The sequence below is a fragment of the Odocoileus virginianus genome, chromosome 7 (assembly GCF_023699985.2).
Source record: "Odocoileus virginianus isolate 20LAN1187 ecotype Illinois chromosome 7, Ovbor_1.2, whole genome shotgun sequence".
NCBI classification, from domain to species: Eukaryota; Metazoa; Chordata; class Mammalia; order Artiodactyla; family Cervidae; genus Odocoileus; species Odocoileus virginianus.
Window position 1 is genome coordinate 2,085,974 of NC_069680.1, and position 24,423 is coordinate 2,110,396.

The 24,423-nt window shown below is 52.4% G+C and overlaps 2 protein-coding genes across 4 annotated transcripts in view; both read left to right on the forward strand.

The window, feature by feature from the left end:
* UBTD1 (ubiquitin domain containing 1) overlaps positions 1-13,630 on the forward strand; it is a 51,140-nt gene extending 37,510 nt beyond the window's left edge. For 2 of the 3 annotated variants that reach the window (XM_020883472.2, XM_020883471.2), the window contains 2 exons: positions 10,984-11,211; positions 12,544-13,630. In XM_020883472.2, the coding sequence (XP_020739131.1) occupies positions 11,037-11,211; positions 12,544-12,929 (561 nt within the window). In that variant the 5' untranslated portion in view covers positions 10,984-11,036 and the 3' untranslated portion in view covers positions 12,930-13,630. Of the gene's footprint in view, positions 1-435; positions 632-10,983; positions 11,212-12,543 lie in introns of those variants that run through there. The other variant, XM_070469973.1, reaches the window with a different exon arrangement.
* A 1,660-nt stretch (positions 13,631-15,290) lies between these two features.
* ANKRD2 (ankyrin repeat domain 2) lies at positions 15,291-24,394 on the forward strand. Its single transcript, XM_020883473.2, has 9 exons — positions 15,291-15,516; positions 19,087-19,188; positions 20,486-20,644; positions 20,753-20,860; positions 21,370-21,468; positions 21,839-21,937; positions 22,736-22,834; positions 22,945-23,043; positions 24,098-24,394. Exons 1-9 carry the CDS (start codon positions 15,442-15,444, stop codon positions 24,245-24,247), a joined length of 990 nt encoding a protein of 329 aa, XP_020739132.2. The 5' UTR covers positions 15,291-15,441; the 3' UTR covers positions 24,248-24,394.
* The last annotated feature ends 29 nt before the right edge of the window (positions 24,395-24,423 follow it).

The window sequence follows — 24,423 nt, forward strand, 5'->3', positions numbered from 1 at the left end:
CCTTACAGAAGGGGGTGTCTGGGTGCTGGTCACACAGGCACGAGAGAGCAGGCCTCGGGCTGAGCAGAGTGGAGAGAGAAAGGGCCCTCCTGTTGGTAAGGAGAGTGAGGCAGCTAGTCCAGGGCTGTCTGACTCCAGAGCCCCAGTCTGGGCCTCTCCTTTGGGCTTACCCACTCCTTTCTGCAAAGAGGGGCTTGTGAAGCTGGGTTTCCCAAGCCACAGGGTCCCCTGAGTCCTCTGCTCCTTGCCTTATGGCCAGTTCTGGCTGTGAGCCTTCAAAGGATGGTCCAGATGGTCAGCTCAGGCAGGCCTGGGGTTCCCCGGAGCACCCCCCTGCCAGGCTCTCTCAGAGGCCTCATTAAACAGTCAAAGCAGCCAGTCCGGCTGTCGGCCTAGTTCCAGATCAGTGCTTCTCAGCCCTGGTCACATACGAGAAGCTCCTGGAGAGCCTTTAAACCCCTCTGATGCTTGGGCCCTACCCCAGGCGACTAAACCAGAATCCTGAAGCCCAGGCAGCAGGTTTTGGACTTGATGTGCTGCGTTGTTGCCTCTCGAGAGTCTGCCCTCCAGGAGCTGACAGCCAAGTTGCAAGGGGACAGCACAATGTGCAGGGGACTTGCACACAAGAAAGGTAACCTGGGTCTCAGGGCCGGCGTGGGATGCTCACACCCGGCAGGGCCAGGGGTGAGGTGCGTGTGGGCCTGGAGGGAAGAGGCTCTGTCCTGTTGGATGGAGGTCAGGAGCAGGCAGACCATGGGAAGGAAACCAGGGAGGATGCTGGCCTGACCCGGTCCATGATTCACAGGCAGTAGAGGAGGAAGGGGAAACAATGAGTCAGGCCCAGCTAGCTGCCTGCGAGGCCCGAGCCAGGCTCTGGAGGAGAACGAACGTGCTCAGATGAGTCCTCTGTTGCTCCATAAGCAGAATGTTGGGGGCCCTGAGCTGTGCCGTGTGAGAAAGTGGGTGAGCCTGAGAAAGGTGGATTTCCAGATCTCAGGGGTGTCCGGCATCTGTGTGCACCTCACACTTGACCCAGGCACTGCTCACTGAAGCTCCCCAGGGCATCTCAGTGTCTCTGAGGTGCACAGAATTGGGCAGGTGTGCGCGGAGAGTGAGGGGCTGGCATGGGCCAGCGTGGAAACAGACCCAGGCCTTCTGACTCCAGTTCACCCATTTAAGACAGGCCTGAGGAAAGGCAGGTGTGGACTGTAAATGAATGCCAGGTCCGGGAGAGGACAGAGCCACAGCCAGGGGAAGGTCATGGGTTCTCTTCTAGCTGTAGCCCCAGCAGTGCTGGGCAGACTTGCTGTCTGTTTGCCGTGGAGGCGGAGGAAGCCAGAACCCCAGGGGCACCTGGCGCTGGGCACACCTCCATGGGCTGTTAGGTGAACTGGTTAGCTGAGTGGAGGGTGGACAGAAAGGTAAAGAAGCTGGAGTAATATAGAGGGAAGAGGGCTCTTGAGTGTGGAGCAGAGCAAAATGTCACCCTGTGACGGATGGTGACGTGCTCTGTGTCATTCTAGAGTAGAGCTGGTGGCTTAATAATAATAATGGCAAAACCAACTTCATTGACAGTAGTCATGCCTCCTCTAGCCAATATGGAGCTGGTGTGTGTGTGTCTTAGTCTTCAGGTGGAGGGAGCTAGAGCTATGGTCCCAGGAAGACTGCACCTCAGGGGTGGGGGCTTAGGTCAGTTGATTTATTATATATAATCTTCTTGAGCCTATTAGCTAATGAATATATATGTATATATTTTCAGTCCTCCCTACCTCCCTAAGAAGTGGGCTGTAATTAACTCCCTGCTTCTCAGAAGGGGAGGCTAGAAAGTTTAAGGCGTTTACCCAAGGTCACTCCACTGATTTATGTCAGGGCTGATGTTTAAACCCCAGTCTCTCTGACTCCAGAATCTTGACCTTCAGTCTCTGTGTTTCTCTGTCCTGCCTGCTCCTTAGTTGGTGCTCAGTGAAGGGTGACTATAAAACTTAGCTTTCTAACCACTTGATCCATTCGACACTGGAAAAGGTTTCCTCTTGGCAGTGAGTGTGTCCAGAAGTGCCCGCAGAGTCTGAATTGCCCCTGGTCTGCATCACTGAGCCCCAAACCAGCCATGCGGACTTAGAGTCTTGGGCTAGTGCCCAAGTCTGTGTTTCTCTCAAGCCCGCAGGAGATGTGGATGCCCAGTGAGGCCCTGGTGTCCTGGGAGGGCCCAGCTCTTAGAGTCCTTTCTTTCCTGGTGAGGACAGGAAAGGTCAGACCGCCTCTTAACTCCTCCACTCTTGTTCCTGAAGTGTGTTCTGCTCGCTGCTTTTCCTATCGGAGTATTCATTATCTTTGGGTCAAACTCTCGATGTTTTAATGTTGTAGTTATAATTCAGCCTTCACTGGCAGTGGAGTGGTTTGCTAGAAACAATTTACCTACCCCTTGAGCCCCCCACGCTGACATGCACACAGGCACAGGCTGTGGGAGTATGGGACAGGTCACATGACCCCCCAGAGCCTCATCCTCATCTGTAGAATGAAGAGTCTTGGGTAAAGACTTTAAGGTCACTCCTGGCTTCAGGATCCTGCCAGGCTCAGGGGACCCGGCCTGATGGAGTGGCGCAGGGGTGAGTGAAGCATTGGTGGCAGTTGACATCCAGGGCAGCCGAGCCTTGGGTATTGGAAGGCAGGCCTCTAGGCATCCGGCTGCCAAGCTGGTGCTGGGATGGATGCGTGCTGCAGGGACCCTCCCTCGCTGACTGTGGGGCTGTGGAAAGCAGTGGCAGAGGTGACCTGTCTGTCCTCTCCGGAGTCCTGAGGTAGCAAGGGGAGCTGGCCAGACACCGGAGACCTTTGCAGCAACCTCTGGGGAGTTCCTGTTTTATTTATTAGCCGCCATCCTCACTCTCCTGCCCCGGGAGAAGTGCTGACCCTGTGCCGTGCAGCCACACACGGAAGCGAGCATCCATCAAACCCTCTCTTTGTGCCGGTCACACTTAACCTCATTTAACCCCTAGCATCCTCCTGCACAGGATGAGATAGAGACCAGGAGTTCCCTATAGCAGGAGTTTTCAAACTTTTCAAAATCACAGCAGCTTTATGGAAAAAAGAAAAAAAAAAAAAATGATACCCTTTCATTCTGTTCATTGCCTAAAGGTAATGAGCATTACTGACTTGGCTTGATTTCTAATTACAACAGTTATTGTCTTTTACAAAGTACCAGGAAGAGTGGTCTCTGTAATCCTCAGAGTAATCCCATGAGGTGGCAGTTACGTCCTCTTCACGGATGGGGACACTGAGGCTTACAGTGACGAGGTGGGTCCCTGCACTCACACAGGTGGTCAATAACCAAGACTGTCCTCCACCCCAACACTGGCCATCTCTGAAGCCCCCATGCATACGTTGAGTAGCCAGACTGGGGAGGGAGTCTTTGCTAAAGTGTCTGGTAACTCACAATCATCTGTAATTAGGTTCCTTCTAGAGCCGGTAGTCCTGGGACTGTTCACATTCAGGCCAGGACCTTGTTACACCTGGGAGTGAAAATCAGCACGTGATGAGGATGGGAATATATGAACTATAAGAAAGGAACAGGCTGGGTTTTGAGGGTTTTTTTTTTTAATTCATATGAACTTAAGCAGAACTACTGTCATTTCTGAAACACCTGATGTGCTAACTCTGCTTATGAAATACATCATTCTTCCCCAGCCAGCTCCAGAAAAGGAGCTGTTGGTCGTATGGCAGCCTGGATCCCAGCGTAGGCCCTGGGGACTTGGGGGGTCTGTTTGTAGAGCTCAGGAAGGCCAATTTTTCCCTCGGGAAATGGGATGGGGGTGGCTGGGGGAAGTCAGCTCAGGTCAGGGTGAGAGTTGATCAGAGCCCAATGTGGGATGGCTCTTTTTGCCTTGCCTGGCCCTGCTGCCAGGGGCCCTGGGCTGGAGGCACAGAGCAGAGAGCAGATGCAGGGCCTGCTCTCCTCAGCACAACCCGGTAAATGTGTGCGCTGTGGGCAAGTGCAGTGAAAGCACACACTGTCTCCACGGTTCTGTGTGCCCCCCTTGTCCACACCCAAGCAGGGGGCCTCTGGGTAAGTTTATTTTCCTTGGCTGCACTTTCGTCTCTCCCATTGCCACGAAGGTTCCAGGCCCTCACTGGGCATGGTTTCTGACATCCAGGCCCCCATCCTTCAGCCGGTTTCCTCACTGTACACCTCAGGAACTGTTTTTGTCCCTCCTGGCCTGCCACCCCCTGTCTTTCACCTCTCTCCCTTCCTAGGATTTCTCTTAGCAGATTCCTTCTGCTCCCCCATCTCTGATCTGGCCTCTGCCTCCCCAGTTCCTCCCATTTTTCCTCAACAGCTCTTTCACTTCATTCACTCGTTCATTGGTCAAACAGTGGCTGAAACCTGCTAGTGTGCCTGCCCCCGGGACCCCAGTGATGAACTTGAGGTGGTCCCAGCCTCTGGGGGGAAGACTGGACCATTTCAGGGAACTGCAGTTGCCCCAGGCAGGGTGCCAATCACAGAGCTGAGTTCAGGGCTCCCAGAGGAGCCTCGAGTCCTTCAACCTTGCCCAGGACCCCTGAGATCAGACGCGTCCTAGGAAGGGTTGCAGTTTAGGAAACCTGGGCTGTCACTTAGCAACTGGCCCCATCCCATTCCCTCCCTGAAGCCTGGAGCTGGGCCTGAGGGAATGAATGGGGAAGATGGGCCCAGGCTGTAAAGAGGCCACGTGGGGAGGCCCCAGCTGAGCAGAGCTGGGCCAGCACTTTCCTTTCGAAGGTTACCCAGGCTCTGAGGGTCATCCTAGGTTAAGGCTGACTATAAATACCATGCTTCCTGAAGGGATTACCTGGGCTCTGCTTTCCCTGCCTGCACCCTTCTTGGCCAGGCTGATCCTTTTCTGGGCCCGCTGTTCTTTTGGACCTCTTATCCCCTCTGCCAGGTGCGGTACTTCAGCCACGTCTCTCCAGCCCCCCGCAGCCCTGCTCTGCCTGCCAGGGCGGAAGGGGAAGGGAGGAGAGACTTGAATCTGCATCCCGGTCAGAGGGCCATTACAGCCCAGGCCCTTGGGATGGGGAGGCCCTTGTCCCTTCTGCTTCTGCCTGGAGCCTCATCTCTCCCACCAGCCCGAGCAGGCCCAGGCTTGTCACATAATCAGTGCCTCTGGGGAAAACACTGCTGGCCCCAGCCTTGGAGCAGGGACTTGGAGCTGGAGCTTGGTAAACGAGTGTGGAAATAGAGCTTGGGGATTGCCGCAGGTATAAATAGGGCCGTCTCCCGGCTTGGGTGGACTGACTGTCCTGGGAAATCTCTGGTTCCCTTGGCTGGTCTCAGACTTGGTGTCACTCCCCAGTGGCTCAGGTGTGCCAGCGCCCGAAGCCACGATAAGGATCTCTTGGGGTCTGAGATGAACAAGTGAAGGGACTGCCTGACTTTTCCCTCCTGGCAGGCCTTTCTCCCAGTTCCCCCAGCTGCCCACTGCTGATCTCAGCTGTGATTCCTCCACTGCCCTCCCACCCCGTTCACTGTGCATTTGTCAGTTCCTTTTCAACTCAGCAGACACTTGCTGAGAACCTGGGCCATGATGGTTCAGAGGGAAGCAGTCAGGAAGCAGCCCCTTCCATGGGTTCTTGAGAACCCCCTCTTGTGTAGTTATTCTGAATTAAGCAGTGTGAATCTCACACACACACACGTGCATGCACACACACACTCGTAGAGGCATTCCAGCTCTATGAAAATTGGAAAGGACCTTTAATGTTCCCTCTCCCACTCTCCTTTCAGTACCCTCCCCTGGGGGTGATATATCACCAGACACCATTCATTATCTGGCCAAACCACAGCGTCCACCATCATTATCCTCCCCCGACCCAGACATCATGCCCTCTGTTTTCTTCTTTCGTTACCCTCTGAATCTGCTCTCAACGGTGACTCTGGAGGCGATCCACTGAACTTGCTGATGTTAGGATGTGGATGAGAGTGCTAGATCCACTTCTGTGCTGTGTTCAGTGTGGGGTTCGTCAGTCAGACTTGAGTGTGGACCCCAGCCTCGCCCTCCAGCTCCGGTCCTGACACCGGTGGTGTTTGGCAACCCTTCAGGACCCCAGCTTTTGCCTCTTCTCAGAAACTTACATTCTCTTCTCAGTTCCCTGCCCACCACAATCACAGAAACCCAGGATTATCGTGGGCATTTTGTCCCTCCCCAGACAAGCAGGTACCTTGATCTTTTATTTTGTGATTTTTTTAATCTCTCTTTTGTCAACTTCACAGGGGATAAGGACCATTTTTGTTACTCTGTCTTTGACCTGGAGCTTATCTAGGACAGGTGGAGACACAAGTAGAGGTCCCTAGATGCTGCTGCTGCTGCTGAAACCAGCAGAGCCTGCCTGGCCCTAAGCAGAGTCACCCAGAGCTGCCAGGAACTGAAATCCTAGAGGCCGTGGGCCTTGGGTTCTCCAGTTCTCCACCACCCTCAAACCCCACCCCTTGGCGCCCCAGACTCTTCCTACTTTTCTGTGGCTTCTCCTCGGAACTTTATGTACCCCTTTCCCTTGTTAACAGCTTTCATTGTTTATAATTTTCATTAATCTTATTACTAAAGTAATTAATGCTTATTGTTGGAAACTTAGAAAATAGAAGCAAAAATAAAAATAAAAAAATAAAATTAAAAAAAAATCATTGCTAACTGCCAATCAGATATAACCAAACATTTTGGTATAAATCCTTTCAGTCTTTTATATATATATATATATGTAATTTTACATATATTTTCAGAAATAAAAGCTGGAGCACAGAGCACTTGCTCTTCTCTAACCTGCGTCTTACCATATCAAGGACCTTTTCCCATGCTGCTTAGCCTCCTTCCACTCCATCATAGAGTGGCTGCCAGGGATGCACTGATATGATGTAGCCTCTCTCCTGTGCAATGAGTTTATTTCTAGAAAACCAGGCTGAGCTAAACAGCTTTGTAGATGAACTTCCGCCACACACTTGTGCTTATTTTCTTTGAGTACTTTCTTAGACACCAAGGGTTTCCCTGATAGCTCAGTTGGTAAAGAATCCGCCTACAATGCAGGAGACCCCAGTTAGATTCCTGGGTCCAGAAGATCTGCTGGAGAAGGGATAGACTACCCACTTCAGTATTCTTGGGCTTCCCCTGAGGCTCAGCTGGTAAAGAATCCTCCTGCAGTGCAGGAGACCTGGGTTCAATCCCTGAGTTGGGAATATCTCCTGGAAAAGGGAAAGGCTACCCACTCCAGTATTCTGGCCTAGAGAATTCCATGGACTGTATAGTCCATGGGGTTGCAAAGAGTCAGACATGACTGAACCACTTTCACTTTAGAAGCCAGATCACTGAGCCAAAGGGATACACTTAAGTTCTTTTGGTAACATAGCCAATGCCCTCCAGAAAGTTTGAATCAATTTGTACCACATATAAAAGTCACCCTTTCCACTGCTCAGTATTTTTAAAAAGACATTAGGGAAATGAAATTTAAAATATTAATCATCAGTTTGCTTCTATGTTTAGAGTAAAAGCTTTCTTTTATGTTTTGTCTGTATCTTGTCTAAAATTGTAAGCACTGGTGTTTAGCGATCCAGACATTTTTCTTGTCTCTTACACGTGCTTCCTTGGACCTGGAAAACTTTTCCTGGGTACTTTGTTGCTGTGTTTGATTCACTGCAAAGGAAGTGAATCCTGGGCCAGCAGAGGCGCTGTGGCTGCCCCCTGCTGGTGAAGAGGTGCAGTGCCGATTGAGAAGGCTGGGCTTCTGCTGCCCTTTCAACTCTCCCCATTCCTACCACTGCCCCCTATTCTAATATTTTCTGGTATTTTCAGTCTAAAAGGACCAGTGCGCAGGGTGAGGAACTTTTAAGCCTTTGTGTCTTGGGTGATGCAGATGCAGTTACTACCTGGGGAGGCTCATGGGCGTCGTGTCCATCCTGGGGTGAGAAGTGTGTCTCTGACAGCGCAGACAGGAAAGCATGCTGTTCTCTGCATGGAGGAGAGGGGACTCTGAGGGCCAGGTATGCAAGCAAAGCCTCCTCCAGGCACGTGGGGCCTCCTCAGGTGACATCTTTGAAAGGTGACACCATGGGGCTGTGTTTATATTAGAGTGAGATGAATGCATGCACAGTTACACTTCAGGTATCCTGAGGTCACAACCTCAATTTTCAGGGACAAAATCAAAATCTGACCATGTAAGTAAGGGAGGCGGTGGGGTAGAGGATCTGAGCAGGAACAACAGATGTCCCTAACAAAGCCTTGTCTCTGTCTTCCTTAGGAAACTTCTTTCTTAGAATCAGATGCTCTCAATTTTGACAGTGCTGACAAAGCTTTCTCAACCCTCAGCAGATTAAGAGTGGCCCATTAGGTGGGCCTGACCTCTACCCAGAAGGAGCAGCAGTTAGATAGAGACCAGGAAGAAGTGATATCTGGCAAAGAGGAAAGAGACGGGAAAACTATAGAAATGAGCTCAAGAAGGTCCTAACATCTGGGTCCTTGGGTGGAGGGGCAAAAGTGCCATATGCCAGAGGTCCCAAAGGCATCACTGCAAAAAGCCTGTGAATCTGGAGGGATCAAAGCTCTTGTTAGAGCGGCACCAATGCTAAAGGATCAAAGAAAAAAGGACTCAGAAATCATGAAGCAGGGGGATTTGATTGATCCAGGCAGAAACACCTCCAGGCCAAAACTCCACAACAAAACATAAACAATTCTGTCATCCTCTCTTTCTGCCTCCTTTCTGCCTCCTTAAGGTGTTCGCACTTAAGCCTTTGATCCACCTGGGCTTTGATTTTTGCGGCTGGTGTGAGGTAGGGATCCTGTTTCATGTTTTTCTATATGGAGAACCTGTAGTCCCAACACTGTCTATCAATAGCCCATTGTAAAGAAAAATCTCCAGTATTTCTCCTCTACTGCTCTCACAGAATACTCCTGATGATAGTTATGTGGGTGTTTTTCCCATGCCCTTTTCATATTTTTAAGGCTCTCATTTCTTAAACTTGGTATTTCATCCCTTGTGTCTGATAAGTCCCGTATCTGAAGTCTTTGTGCGTCTGATTCTCTTGCCTGTTGTTTTTGCTGGCTCGGGCTCGTAGCGCCTTGTTTCTTTGTATGTTGTGATTAAAAAAAAAAAAAAACACTATGACCTTATTATTTATTTTTCTTGGAACTTCATCTCGGGAATTCTTTGAGGCCTGGTTTGAAGTTGTTTTCCTACAAAGAGGCTTTGCATTTCCTTGTGCTCACCCAGGAACACTTCAGATTAAACGTCTGGCTTGAGAGTTTTCTGTCTGCGCAGGTAGTGGCACACGCACAGGCGGGCCGTGTGTGGATTCAGTGTGACTTGTGGTGGGACCCGCACTCTGTCGTCACTTGCTGTGTGACTGCAGGCCAAGTCATTCAGTCTCTCTGCCTGGCCCACCATCTGTGAAATAGCAATAATGATACCTGCCACCTAAAGCCATTGGAAAGGTGAAACGGGATGATGTATGTAGGTAAAGTGCTTCCACAAGTTTTCTTTCACACGGTTGGTAGACAGTGAATGTCTTCCTCTTCCCCTGAGAAACCCCTCTTCTGCTCCAGCCCAGGGTCCTGCCCCAGCTTTAGTTCCCTGTCTTTCCTAGGATCTGAGTTGTAACAGGAACCAGGTGCTTTCGACCTCACCCGTGTGGCTCATTCTGCCTTCAGCTTTGAGATGACTGAGCTTCCTAAAGCCTTTGAGAGATGTTTCTGCTCTCAAGTCTTGACCTCGGTCCAGAGTTGTCTTGGGGGTCACTTGGGGCTGGGTAACAAGAATTGTGACATTTCACAGAATTGTCTTCTTCTTCCAGTGCTGCAGGGGTTTTTTGGTTGGTTGGTTACCATTCAAAAAACTTCTTGTGTAACTTTATGGTGGAATATTAGTAACAAGACAGTATAAATGTTTATTATTTTTAGTCATGGGAATATACATGGACAGTAATAAAAGTGTGAAATAAACAGCAAGTTGCGTATTGGCACAAAAACAGTTAAATCCTTTTCTATAACAAGGATTATTTTTAAAATAAATTGCTTTTTGTTTTTAAAACTCTCTTTAGAACTCCAGCTCTGTTGAGAAAAGTGAGGAAAGGGAGCTGAAAGGAAATGTGTCTAAGTGTCAGCAGTGGTTACTTCTTTTTTAAAAAAATTATATTTATTTATATTTGGCTCTACGGGGTCTTCACTGCCGCGTGGGCTTTCTGTAGTTGTGGCGAGCAGGGAATGTGCCCTTTAGTTGTGGTGGTCAGGCTTCCCCGTTGCAGAACAGCGGCTCTAGGGCGCTTGGGCTTCAATAGTTGCAGCTCCTACCCTCTAGAGCAGGCTCAGTAGTTGTAGCCTATTGGCTTAGTTGCTCCATGGCATGTGGGATCTTCCTGGATCAGGAATTGAACCCATGTCCCCTGCATGGGCAGGCAGGTTCTTTACCAGGGAAGCCCCAGCAATGGTCACTTCTAAATGGTGGAATTCTTGAGTAAGTTTTCTCCAAGGGCAGCATGGTACAGAGACAGTGGTCAGAGAGTGACCTTCTGAGTCAGAAAACCTGGCATTAAATTGGTACCTGTGGGGCTTTACACCAATGTCAAGCTTAGTTTCCCCATCTCTTGGGTCGTTTTGAGTCTAAAATGCCTAGTCTGTCATCTGGCACAAGCTGGGTCCGAAAATGGCCACAGTTGTTTTTGTTTTTTGACACAACTACATTTTTTCCAGATTTTTAAAATACTGAACATGTCCTATTTTATAATCAAAGAAAGAGTAAAATTAAGACTTAAACAGCAGCAAAAAAGGCAGTATATGCTTTGCTGACAAAAGGGGTTTTCACCCCCAGGAGGGGTTTGTGCAGTTTCCAGACTCTTCCCTGGTCCAGGAAGGGCCCCAGAGACCCGAATGCTCAGGAGCCACAGCAGTGAGGACTGGGCAGGCTGGGCTGCGAGAGGGTGGACTACAGTCCTGGCTTTCCGCATGCAGAGCTTCTCCCTTCTGTCCTGCCCAGGACGCAACGAGCCCCTGAAGAAGGAGCGGCTGAAGTGGAAGAGCGACTACCCGATGACCGACGGGCAGCTGCGGAGCAAGAGGGATGAGTTCTGGGACACAGCGCCTGCCTTCGAGGGCCGCAAGGAGATCTGGGATGCCCTCAAGGCTGCCGCCTACGCGGCTGAGGCCAACGACCACGAGCTGGCTCAGGCCATCCTGGATGGAGCCAGCATCACCTTGCCCCATGGTCAGTGGACAGGGCGGGGGCTATCTCCACCAGAGCAAGGGGGCTGGTGGTGGAAAAGAGCCAGTGGCCAGCCCCATGTCAGGCACTTCCATGCAGGCTGTGGGTGGCAAGTGTGGCTAGTCATTTGTTCGTTCAAGCAACTGTTACGAGCATAGACCAGGACCGGGACACCTAAAAAATGAGAACACAGTCCCTGCTTGCCTAAGGAGGGTGTGGAAAGACAATAACACACCTCAGGGCAGTGTGATGAGAGCAAGTTAAAGATTACTTGGGGCCCTTTGGGATCCTAGCACACCTCAGGTACCAACCTTCTGTTGAGTATTATTATATGCTGGGCACTGAGCTAGAAGCTTCTACTGCATCATTTCATTTAAGTTCATAACAGCCCCTGAGGCTGTGTAAAGCAGAGAATAACAGTGGAAACTCTGTAGAGTCAGAAACTGGGTTTTAACTGTGTCTCTTTCCTAGCTATGTGACCTTGAGCTTCTCGAATTTAAAGCCCAAGTGACTTAACAGTTATAAAGTGGGGATACCTACCTCACAGGATGGGTGTTAGGATTCAGCAAGATACAGATAACATCATTTAGTCCAGTCGCAGCACGTAGTAGGTGCTTAAGATACAGGAAATACATTACTACATGCAATACATTGTACCAGTAAAAAGGCTGAGGCCCATTAGGTATGAGTCATGAAGAGCAGGGCCTATGCCATTTCATTCATCCTTATAACGCCAATACCTGGCACATGTGCTCAGGAAGGGGTTATTGAATGAACAAATGAAAAGTAATTTGCTGGGGTTGAATGAGCCAGAACCTGGTGGAGCCAGAGTGTCAGCCCAGCTCTTCCTGACTCTACCTCGGGCCCCCACCAGCTGTACGAGGAAGACCTGACTATAGGGTGGGTTTGAGGACTGTGGGGTGACCATGATGGGTATATTTGTCTGCTATAGCAAAATACTGCAGACTGGGTGGCTCACTAAATAACAGAAATTTAGTCTGAGAAGCCCAGGATCAAAGTGGCAGCTGATTCGGGTTTTGGTGAGAACTGTCTTCCTGGCTTGTAAATGCCACCTGCTCACTCAGACCTCATTGTGGGAGAAGAGAGAGAGAGAGCTTTCTGGTATCTCTTCTCATAAGGGCACTAATCCCCCTGGATCAAGGCTCCACCTCAATGACCTCACTTAACCATACTTGCTCCCATATAGGCCCCTATCTCCAAATACAGTGGTGCCAAGGGTTAGGGCTTCAGTGTATGAACATGATGGAGGGGACACAAGTTAACCCGTATCAGTGGGTCCCCGAGCCAACTCTGACCGCCCTGCCTTTCCCACAGGCACCCTCTGTGAGTGCTACGACGAGCTGGGCAATCGCTACCAACTCCCCATCTACTGCCTGTCGCCGCCCGTGAACCTGCTTCTGGAGCACGCTGAAGAGGAGAGCCTGGAGCCCCCCGAGCCCACCCCCAGCGTGCGCCGCGAGTTCCCGCTGAAAGTGCGCCTCTCCACGGGCAAGGACGTGAGGCTCAGCGCCAGCCTGCCCGACACGGTGGGGCAGCTCAAGAGGCAGCTGCACACCCAGGAGGGCATCGAGCCATCCTGGCAGCGATGGTTCTTCTCCGGAAAGCTGCTCACAGACCGCACGCGGCTCCAGGAAACCAAGATCCAGAAAGATTTTGTCATCCAGGTCATCATCAACCAGCCCCCGCCGCCCCAGGACTGAGGAGCCCACGGACCCCTGGGCAGAGAGGCCAGGGAGCGCTCTGCAGGGCCGAGAGACCTCCAACCTGGAGCACTAGGCGCCCCCCACCCTGCCGCTGCCTTTGAGAGCTGTCCTTTTCTGCAGGGGCACCTCTCGTGTACGGCTGCTGGGCAAGCCCTGAGAGGACCCTGCTTCCCGGGGACACCATGGGCCACCAGTGCTCAGCACCCAGGAAACAGTGTGCTGCCACACACCGGCCTTGCCAGCTTGGTCAGAGAAAAGGCAACCAGGGCCCCCCACCCGGTCTCTCTCCCGAGGCCGGTTCAAGCCACGAGGGCCAGCCCGGAGGTCCCTGGAGCCCAGATCTGTCCTCTGGTGCTGATGGCTGTGCTCACTCCGGTTTTCTGCTCAGGGTCTGAAGCAGCTGCTGTCTCCCTCCCCTGACTCTGCCCTGGGGTACAGAGCCAGTGCCCTGGAGGGGAGGGGACCACGCGTGGGCCCCAGGGGCCAGGAGCCTGAGGCTGGCCTCTGCCTCTCCCAGCCCCCGGCACAGTTGGCAGAGAGGAGGCAGTGGCTGGGCAGTGGTGGCCGGGGGTCTGCACAGGGCCATCTCCTGGCTGTAACCCTGGTGGTGGGGGGTCCGCAGCCTGGCCATGGCCCCACGGCAGGTCCCTGTGTACAGACATATCTGCATATTTATCAATAAAGCCTTTTGCTCCTTCCTTCTTGCTTGCCTGGCTTTGACTCTGGATTCTCCTGCGGCTCCGTGGAGCCTGGAGCCAGTTCAGAGGGGTGGAGCAAGTGGGTGTACAGCCTACCAGCACCTCTGGGCACCGCAGAGAATATGGTGAAGAAAGCCACGAACTGCTGGTATTCAGGCCTGTGTTCTCGTGGGTCCTCAGGAAAACCCACTTAACCTCTGAGCCCACTTTGATTATCTTTCGAGTGGAGATGGTGCCACCTGCCCTGCGCCCTCCCTCCCTCCGTTGCTGGCAGGACTCCGTGGGGTGAAGGACGTGAACTCGCTTTGAAAGCCAAGGTGGCACCTTGGGCAGCATTAGTTACCTGCTGCTCTGCCCCTGCAGCTCAAGGGTGCTGGCTTCCCTCTCCAGTCCCTGAGCCAGATCCTTGGGACTGGGGGATGTGCAGTGTCATGGAGCTAGTACCCTCAGTGACATTCCAGTGAAATCTCTGACACATTCCGATGATGAGCCTGTGTTGGCTTGCCACCAAGAGAAGCAGAGGGCAGAAGGAGCCGGGTCTTGTGCTCCCTTAAGGGAGAGCATGCAGGTAAGCAGAGAGGGGCGTCTTAGATAAGGTTGTTTGGCTTAGGGCAAGCCACGTGAGTGTCACGGAAGCACAGGGCTGTGGCGTCTTTGGTTCACTGGCAGGTTAAACCTGGGTTGTGATGACCCAGGGCTTGCTCCCACAGATCCAGGTGTGGGACTCAGCAAAGCAGGTCTGCTCTTTCTCCAGTTGGGAGTAGTTTTCTTTCTCAGTGAGCATGACCACCGGTCAGGGTGGCCTGACAGGGAAACCAGGGAGGGAAGGATGATCAGCCGGAGCTGGTGTCCTTGTCAGCAGGGCTTGGCTCTGCCTTTTGGTGGCTTCTTTTGAAGCAAGACTCTGTAAGTCCCCCAGAGGTCCCCTGAGACAGACAGACGGGTGAGGTTTGCCAGGGACTCATGGGTTTCCCAGGCGGCACAGTGGTGAAGAATCCGCCTACCAATGCAGGAGACACAAAAGTTGCGGGTTCGATCCCTGTGTCAGGAAGATCCCCTGGAGAAGGAAATGGCACCCCACTCCAGTATTCTTGCTGCGAAAATTTCACAGACAAAGGAACCTGGCAGGCTCCATGGGGTCTGAAAGAGCTGGACACGACTGAGCGGAAGCACTACATGGACTTGCAGCCAAATGCAGCGATGCTTCACTAGGGGGCACTGTGGGATGCCAGAGCCGCAAAGATCTGCCAGAGCGACAGGCAGAGGGAGGCAATGCCCTTCTCCCCACCCCCCATCCAGCACTGCAGCACAGAGGAGACAGCGTCTGCACCTCCCCAGAGCCAGTGAGCCTGTTCTGAGGACAGCCTGGGAATGCAGGCCTGTCTTGGGTTTCCACATTTGGCTTTTGGGTCCCCACACTGGCACTGGCTGGGCAGGATTTCTAGGCATCCAGCAGGTGGCACTGCGCTCAGGGCTAAGAGCAGCCAGCGGGTCCTTGGAGCGGCCCGGCTGCCCTGGCTGGGGCCCAGCTGGGCCTAAGCACTCAGGACAGGCGCCGGGCAGGCTCCTTCCTGCAATCGCCACTCTCAAGGCACTGGGCCCTCCAACTCTCATAGGCCATGGGCTAGGGGTTGTAACTGTCCCATCCTTCCCCCTGTGCCCTGAGGCTGCCCGGGGTGAAGGTGACAGGTGGGGGAGGCAGGTGGAGAATTGGGCCAGTGAGCTCATGGCAAAAGCGCCTAGCGGGGCGGGGGTGGGGGCCCTGGCATATAAAGCCCCCGGGGCCTGCCGAGGCGGGTTGCGACGGCACCATGGCGGACTCTGAGGAGGTGCAGCGGGCCACGGCACTTATTGAGGAGCGGCTGGCACAGGAGGAGGAGAATGAGGTAGGGCTGGGGTGGGGGCCCAAGGGGGTTCTGGGGATACCCAGCTTTGCTGTCAAGGGAAGGCAGAACCCGGCTGCCACACCTGGCAGGAAGGAAGACGGGTGTCCTCAAGAGCCCAGTTGGTGCTATTCCAGGGTGCTCCTGAGAGGGGGCTGTTGGTCATGGGATATGAAGGCCTTAGCCCCCAGATCTTGAGAGACAAGAGGCGAGCCAAGCTGGGTCCCTGAGACCCTGTCTGCTCACTTGGGCCTTGAGAAGATGGGCTAAGGTATACAGCAGGACAGCAAGGATGTGGCCTGGGATTGCAGGGCCCCGAGATCCCCCTGCTGCTGGGTGGGAGGCTGGGACAAAAGAAACTCCAGTGTTTGTTCCCTGAAGAAGGATAAAGACTGGGAGCAGAGTGAGGAAGGGATGCTGGCAAAGGAAACATGGGTTTTCTAGGACCATCAGCCACACCAGGGGAGGCCTCTGAGCACAGGGCTCTGGACAGTTGTATCTTCTGTGGAATAAAGAAGCAAGGGAGGAGGGTGTGGTCTGGTCCCTCTGTTCATTTGATGGAAACGAATACTTGACCTGGAGTTTCTCTGCCAAATGCCTGATGCTGGGAGGAATGAGGGGCTCAGTAAGGTCAGCCCCTGCCTCTCCCTTACCAACCCTGTGTTCATTTTAGCTGACATTTGTCAGGCGCACAGTCAACCCAGAAACAAGGCAGAGTGGAGAGAGGGTGAGGCGTAACTCAGAATGAAAGCACAAAACGTGGGTGATCATGTCACCCATGGACCCTGTCGAGGACTTCTCTGTGGACAGGAGGGCACTGAGTCAGGTCTTCAAGGATGGCGAGTGGTGATCAGGATGGGGAGGGTATTCCAGACTAAGGAAATGGCAGGTGCTAATTTCCAGGTGTGGAAATGTGACTGTCAGGAGGGAGTCTAGCAGTAGGGACTGAGACTGGGAAGGCAGGCAGGGCACAAACCAGTGGGCAAGGGCCACATGAAAGATACTCTGGCAGTGGGAAGCCACTGCGTGTTGAGGGAGGCACAATGGTGCCATCTGACCTGTTTTAGGAAGGCATCTCTGATGGCCCTGAGAAGAACTGGGAGGGGGAGAGACTCGCCCTAGCAGGAATGGGAGGGAGGAGTTAAATTCGTTTAGAGATTGTGTGTGTGTGTGTGTGTGTGTGTGCGCGCGCGCGTGCTCAGCCAATCATGTCTGACTCTGAGACCCCATGGACTGTAGCCCACCAGGCTCCTCTGTCCATGGAATTTCCCAGGCAGGAATGCTGGAGTGGGTTGCCATTTCCTCCTCCAGGGGATCTTCCCAAGCCAGGAATTGAACCTGGGTCTCCAGCGTCTCCTACAGACTTCATTCATAAAACGAAAAGTGAATGGGAGTGAAGAAGAGGGGAGGGTCAGGACTCCGGTGGAAGAAGACAAGAAGCCTAGGGAAGGGAGGGCAGGTTTGTCTCGGAAGAGCTTGGACTGAGCCCATTGAGTCCCAGTCGGGGCATCCCTGGATCTCCAGGAATGCTATTTCTCACCCCCCCGAAGGGCATGAGCACCAGGGCCAGGCAGGTGAGTCATGCTGCTGGCCCATTTCTGGAATGCTGCCACTGGACACAGAGATCTTCAGCAAGAGGACAGGGAGCAGTCCTCATCCATTCATTCATCCAACAAATATAGCGGCAAGACTGTCAGGACCCTGTGTGCCCACAGAGCCAGCCTCGCAACCAATGCCTCCTTCGTGCCAGGCACTGTGCTACAAGTGGACAGGCATTCTCTCATTTCATCTATGCGACCGTCTATGAAGTAAAGTGGAAGTTTTGTTGTGTTGCGTTTCATCAACAAACACCCAATTCAGGAACCATTTCTTGAGCACCTGCTGCATGCCAGTCCACAGAGACAAATCCGAAGCAAGGGGCTATGGAGTCTGAGTAAGGCATGGGTGAGCAGTAGAGACCCAGTTGTCCCCCCCAGGCCCCAGCCCAGCAGCATTCTTAGAGCAGAGCCTCATGTCCAGCCTGCACCCCTTTCTTGGGGTGGATGGGGAAGGAGGACCTCGGAGACCAGCCCAGGGACTGGGGCTTTTTGGTGGGGGCTTTACTGGGCTAGGTCATCACTGAAGATTTGGAGCTGTGCAGAGCTGCTGAGCCTGCCTGCCATCATCCATGAACTCAATCATTCATTTACTCTCCCAAAACTTGCTGAGCACCTACTATGTGCTAGCCTCTGTCACAGGTGCTGGGGTTGCCAAGATGATTACGACCAACCCATCCTCTAGATGCTCCAGGGGCCAGCCAAGATCCCACATGCAGTAGTAGCTGAAGCCCTAGGCGATCCCTTGTCCCCTGGTAAAGATGCAATGTTTCAGGTTAGGCCAGCCCTGGGAAGACCTCAAACCATGTAAACTTCATATGGAAGGGAGGTGCCAGTGGACCACAGAACATCTGAAAAAAAGACCTGGAAAATCAGCCCTCAAATGACCCTTGACGAGTACAACCCTTGGAGTGCAAAAGGCAGCTGAGAACTTTGGAAGAGGGAGTCATTCCTCCCCGTTGCCATCTGGACTCAGCACCCTCCAGTCTGAGTGAATATCCTGGCAAGGGGCAGACTTCAGAGATGGGGGGCCGCACTTCGCAAAGTGTTTTCCCTTAGAAGAGAGGAGGTGGCGACAAGGAAGTATTCCAGGCAAGTTGGAGCTACAAGTTGGGGGAGACCTTGCCAGAGTCTCCCCCCTGTATTATTACAATGAGAAGGTTAACAACTGGGGCTTCCCTGGTGGCTCAGATGGTAAAGAATCCGCCTGCAATGCAGGAGACTGGAGTTTGATCCCTGGGTCAGGAAGATCCCCTAGAGAAGGGAATGGCAATCCACTCCAGAATTCTTGCCTGGAGAATCCCATGGACAGAGGAGCCTGGCAGGCTACAGTCCACGGGGTCACAAAGAGTAGGACATGACTGAGCGACTAACCCACACCCGAGGTTAATACTTAGAGTTCACTTCAAGCTGAGAGCTGGAGAGCTGCAGGTCCCACCCCTCAGATTCCTTGAGAGCAATAGTTTCCATGCCCTAGGATTTCACAGATCAGTAAAATCTGAGGGAAAAAAGTTGGTAACTGACTGAGTTCCCAAAATTTTATATTGTCAAGTAAGCCCATTAAAAAATATTTATCATTTTATCACAATTATTTTATCAAAGTGAATTTTAAATGCCCCTAAACCTAACCCCCCAAAAGACCTCAGTGCTTATAAAAATTGAATATATTTAATTTCATGAAAATTCATTATGCTAACCCTTAATCCTATTTTGCTGGAGACCCAGGGCTGTCAATAGGCAGGTGTTTGAACTGGAGTTGGGGTTGAGGCTGAGTTGGGGAGCCCAGCTCTGAGGTGGGGAGTGCAGCTCTGACCTGGGCCTCTCCTGGACCAGACAAGAGTGGAGCAGGTGAAGGGCTGTGAGGTCACAGAGGAGGAAGACTTTTGGGGGTGTCCTTGAATTAGTTGTGGGGGAGGCTGTCAGGTCCCCTAGGCATAGCAGGCAGATCCCGGAACCTGTCTTCTCCCTGGTTGCCCAGAAACTCCGAGGAACCACCCATCAGAAGTTGCCCATGGAGATGCTGGTGTTGGAGGATGAGAAGCACCACAGGCCTGAGAGTCCGTCCTTACAAAAGGTTAAGGTAAGTGCTAGGAGAAGCCAGTATCCACCCTCAGCACACAGGCCAGCACACAGTCTTGCTCCTCCTAGTATAGTCCATGAGCCTGCAGCTCAGCACCGCTGGGAGCTGTGAGCGATGCAGCCTCCTGACCCCACCCCACACTTGTGAAGGGGAATATGCCACCCCCAAATATACCACTTTGGCATAATGATTATTTTAAATGAAAGTCATTTGGGAAAAAGCCAGTGCAAGAAGAATACACGGACCCTCCTTTGCTTCCCAGAAAGTAGGAGATAAATCTCCCATGTGAAGTTAGCCTCCCTCTATCAGGAAAGTAGAGAGCTTCCTTATCACCAAATATCGGGAATTCAGGGTTGAGAAGGCTGTATAAACAAACCTTGTTGTTTCTTCACTAATTAGCTCCTCCAAATCCAAACTCCTTTGGCTTTTCAGTGCTTCACGAATTTATTGTTTCCTTGTCTAAAAGGTATAAAAGCTGCCTGCTTCATCAGTTCTTCGAGTCTCATATTTTTATGGACTACCATACACATGAAATTAAATTTGTTTCTCCTATTAATTAGTCTTACATCAATTTAATTATTAGACCAGCCGAAGAACTTAGAAGTGAAGAAGGGCGGGTGGGGGAGGGTGGTGGGGGGTAAAAGTTTTCCTCCGCACACCTTCTGAGTCAGAATCTGCAGGGGTCTAAGATCCCAGGGGACTCATTTTGGAAGCGGCCGTGATGGGGCAGCCATACAACGGGTCGTGATGGTGGTAATGGGATGTGGGGAGGCGGCTGTGTGTGCTGACAGGAGAGATCTCCATGCTGGTCAGAGAAAAGCAGTTTCCAGAACACGACGTGGGGGATGATCCCTTCTGAAAGGGCATCAACAGAGCTGTGATAGAGGTTTCCTCTGGGAGAGAAGAGCTTTCATGTTTTTGTATTATTTTTATGAAGTGAGAGAGGGATGGAGGGAGGGAGAGAGGCGGAGAATTGCACGGAAAAAAGAGAATCAGGAGCTGGTTCTGGAGACCCGGGCTAAGAACTGCCCTTGAGATTGCCTCATCACCCCGCCTCACATGTGGAGCCTTGAAACTGGGCAACTCCCAGGCAGCCCCCTCAGGCCTGCCTGGTCCCCCGATCTGAGGTATCTGTGTCAGTTTCATTGGCTTCACCTAGTCCTGGGCGGCAGAGTTAGACCTGGATTCTTTCTGCCTTGAGAGGAGTTCCCTGTCCTCCACCTCCGGCTCAGCTCAGAGGTCCCCAAGCCCCACACTCCGCGCCCAAGTGCGGGGTTGATGGGCTTTCCCCACGCAGGGCCAAGAGCGTGTGCGGAAGACATCTCTAGACCTGCGGAGGGAGATCATAGACGTGGGCGGCATCCAGAACCTCATCCAGCTGCGGAAAAAACGCAAGCAGAAGAAGCGGGAAGCCCTGGCCGCCTCCCAGGAGCCACCTCCGGAGCCGGAGGAGATCGTAAGCATTCTAGGGAGGACGCCTGTGTGGGCAGGGGGAGCCGGGGGAGGGGAGGATGGTGCGGATCACCTCGGGGCGGCCCCCCAAGACTGCATTCTTGCCCTCCAGACGGGCCCTGTGGATGAGGAGACATTCCTGAAAGCTGCGGTGGAGGGGAAGATGAAGGTCATCGAGAAGTTCCTGGCGGATGGGGGTTCCCCTGACACCTGCGATCAGGTGATGGTCTTTCCGGGCCCTGTACCTGTTCCAGCCTCCTCTTAGAGCTGTGCCTTGTGAATTGAGAACAGGCATCGGTTGAGAACAGGCCCCCTTTGAGAGGGGGCCCCTCAGAAGATTTGGGATGCCCCCTTCCCTTCCCCACACAGGTCTCTAAGGAGACCCTTTCCAGCTGCTGGTGGAGAACCACCACCAGAGTAATACATAACTGGATATTTAGGAGGGAAAGAGGATGGAATCAAATACAGAGTCGAAGACCAGAAGAACTGGGCTGGAATCCCACCTGCACCATGCCTTGGTTCAGCTTGTGTGCTTGGGGGCCAGTGAGAAGGTCCCCAGTGCATAGGAGGCCTCCAAGACTGGTCCCCACAGAGCATGAAGGAGCTGGAAGAATGTGGACCATATGGGAATCCAGCACAGGGGTCAGAATCAGGCTGGGATAAGCCCTGGTCTCAATCTGGGTGGATGATGGGGTCAGGCTGGGGCCCTGACTGTTTCTCTGGGGACAGTTCCGCCGGACTGCCCTGCACCGAGCTTCCCTGGAAGGCCACATGGAGATCCTCGAGAAGCTTCTGGAGAGTGGGGCCACTGTGGATTTCCAGGACCGGGTGAGCAAGAGGGCAGGTGTTGGGTGAGGGGCAGGAGGTGGGTCCAGCACTAATAGACTCCCTGTCCCTGCAGACCTCCCACCTGGGATATAAACAAACTGCCTCCGGGGCCAGGCCCCACCGCTAGTGTGATGTGTGAACTTTTGTGGGCACCACCTCCTCCCCAAGCCTTGTCTGTAAATCTGGCTTGGACTAATGGACCCCACGGGTTCTCTGGCTCCACTCCACCCACTGCCCAGCCACTGGAGTGTCACTGTTCTTCCTTGAACCCTTCCCCTGGATATCTCCCTGCCCTCTTGGCTGGGGTCATTTCCCCAAGGGCACACTCTTCCTTGAAGCTCTGCAATGAGGCTCCACTCTTCCTTCCTAGCTGGACTGCACAGCCATGCACTGGGCCTGTCGTGGGGGCCACTTGGAGGTGGTAAGACTCCTACAGAGCCGAGGAGCAGACACCAATGTGAGGGACAAGGTGAGGCAATAATGCTCATAGATGTTGGGGTGGCAGAGTGGAGGGGAAGGAAGCAGAGGGCAGAAAAGCAGAAAGCAGGTGGCTAGTGAGCTAGCCTGGTTTCTGGGGTGCCTCAGAGCCCACGGATAGGTCTTGCCATCAGTGTCAGATCGTTGGAGACTACCATCTGGGAATGGAAGCAGGAAGAGCAGAGGAAATCCACTATCTTGATGACTTTGGGACCATCCACAAAATGCAGGATTTGTTCACCCATGCAATCCTTCATTATCTTTCTATTTGTCTATCCATCCATCCATCCCTCCATTGATTCATTCATCTGTTCACTTTTTTATCCATTCACCATTTTGAATTCACTTAATCCTTTGTATGTAACCTTGAACAGGTGATGGCCTCTGAGCCTCTGATGCTCATCTATGAAACATCTTTGCAGAGTTCTTATATGTATTGGATGGGGAAATGTATTTCAAGTAATTATTTATTTAACATAAGACTGATGTTTTGTAAGCTTTTGCTGTGTACATAACATAGTCATCTCTTGATAAATGGCATCTATTATAATTATTTTTAAAGGGCAGAGGAGTGAGCAGTTGCTCACATCTGAGTGAGAGGGGAATCATAGCAGGCATCCCAGAGGAGGTGGCAGGTAATGCCTTAAGGTTAGATCATCAGATAGGATGATGGGAAATTAGAGTTCCCTCCCCTTCCTTGGGAGAAGCCTGGAGTTGACAGCCCCTCCACCCTCAGAGGCACCAGAGCCCAGGTCCCTTCAGCCAGCATTTTCTGCTTCCTCCCACCCAGCTGCTGAGCACCCCTCTGCATGTGGCAGTCCGGACAGGGCAGGTGGAGATCGTGGAGCACTTTCTATCCCTGGGCCTGGACATCAATGCCAAAGACAGAGTGAGTGTCTGGGTTCCCTCCTGCCCAGCCCTGCTGCAGGGGCCTCCCTGTGTCCCCTGAGGGCTCCCACATGCTCCCGAGGACCATGCTGAGTGTCACACTGGTTCTAGGAAGGGGACAGCGCCCTGCATGATGCTGTGAGGCTCAATCGCTACAAAATCATCAAATTGCTGCTCCTGCATGGGGCTGACATGATGAGCAAGAACCTGGTAAGTTCCCTCCTTCCCTGATTCAGTAAACAGGGTGCACTGGTCTCCCAGGCCCTGTGCCAGGCACTTGGAGGAAAGACGGAACTGAGCAAGACTTGGCTGGCCTGCTCTCGGGACACTGTCACAGTGGAGGGCTTCTCTGGGCCCCTGGGGATTGGGGTCCACCCAGCTTCCCAACTCTCTATGCTTTTCTGCATCCAGAAAATCTAAGTGCATAAAACAGCCAGGAGGGTAAGAGGCCCTCCCAAAGGCCCCCAGATAGAACACAGGGGGTCCTAAAGTCCAGGCTCAGGGAGGCCAGAGTTGTGGAGAAACAGAGCTGAAAGGAAGCTAAGCACTTGGTACAATCATTCCTAGCACCCTGTATTGGCTCCTGTGGCCCCCTAGTTTCTTTAGGATCCTATGTCCCCTCATCCGAGGTCTTCTCTGGGGCCTAGAGCAATCACAAAAGGGAGGAAAATTGAGTAAGGGGGCACTGTGACTCAAGAAAGGCTGGTAGGAGGGGGGCAGTGCAACATAAGGGTAGGAGATTAAGAGGTACCAACTATTATGTATAAAATAAGCTACAAGGATATTGTAAAACACAGGGAATATAACCAATATTTTATAATAATTATAAGTGGGGTATAACCTTTAAAATTGTGAATCACAATATTGTACACCTGTAACTTATGTAATATTTTACATCAACTATACTTCATTTTTTTTAAAAAAATAAGCTAGCTGTATGAAAGAAAAGAGGAAGGTTGAGGGGGTAGCGGGAAAATCAGGAAGATGAGAGGACGGTGTAAATGAGGACTTAACCTGGGCATTACTCACATTTTGAAATGAAAATTTTCTGTGGTGGAGGGAGTCCTGCATATTATAGAATGTTTGAGCAGCATCCCTGGCCTCTACTCAAGATGCCAGAAGTACCTCCGACCCCCAAGTTGTCATAACCAAAGATGCCTCCAGACATTGTCAGTTGCTCCCAGCTGGAGGCCACTGGTATAGGTGAGGCACCTTCTGGGACAGACTTCTCAACAGTGACCAGATTTCCTGTTGGTTCCCCCAGGCCGGAAAGACCCCCACAGACCTGGTGCAACTGTGGCAAGCCGACACCCGGCATGCTCTGGAGAACCCTGAGCCGGGGTCAGAGCAGAATGGACTGGAGGAGTCTGCTGAGAGTGGGCGGGAGACCCCCCAGCCTGTGGCAGCCGAGTAAACGCCTGTCCTGGCCTACCAGGCGCCTGGCCGGTCCCCTGCGTACAGCCTGAGGGTCATAAGAATGGCCCGCAGAGCTGAGGATGCCATTCCTCTTGCATACACCCCAGGAGCACCCACAAGCTACTGCAATAAAAAAAAAAAGTCATTTTTGCTATGTGTGATATTTGTTCTATT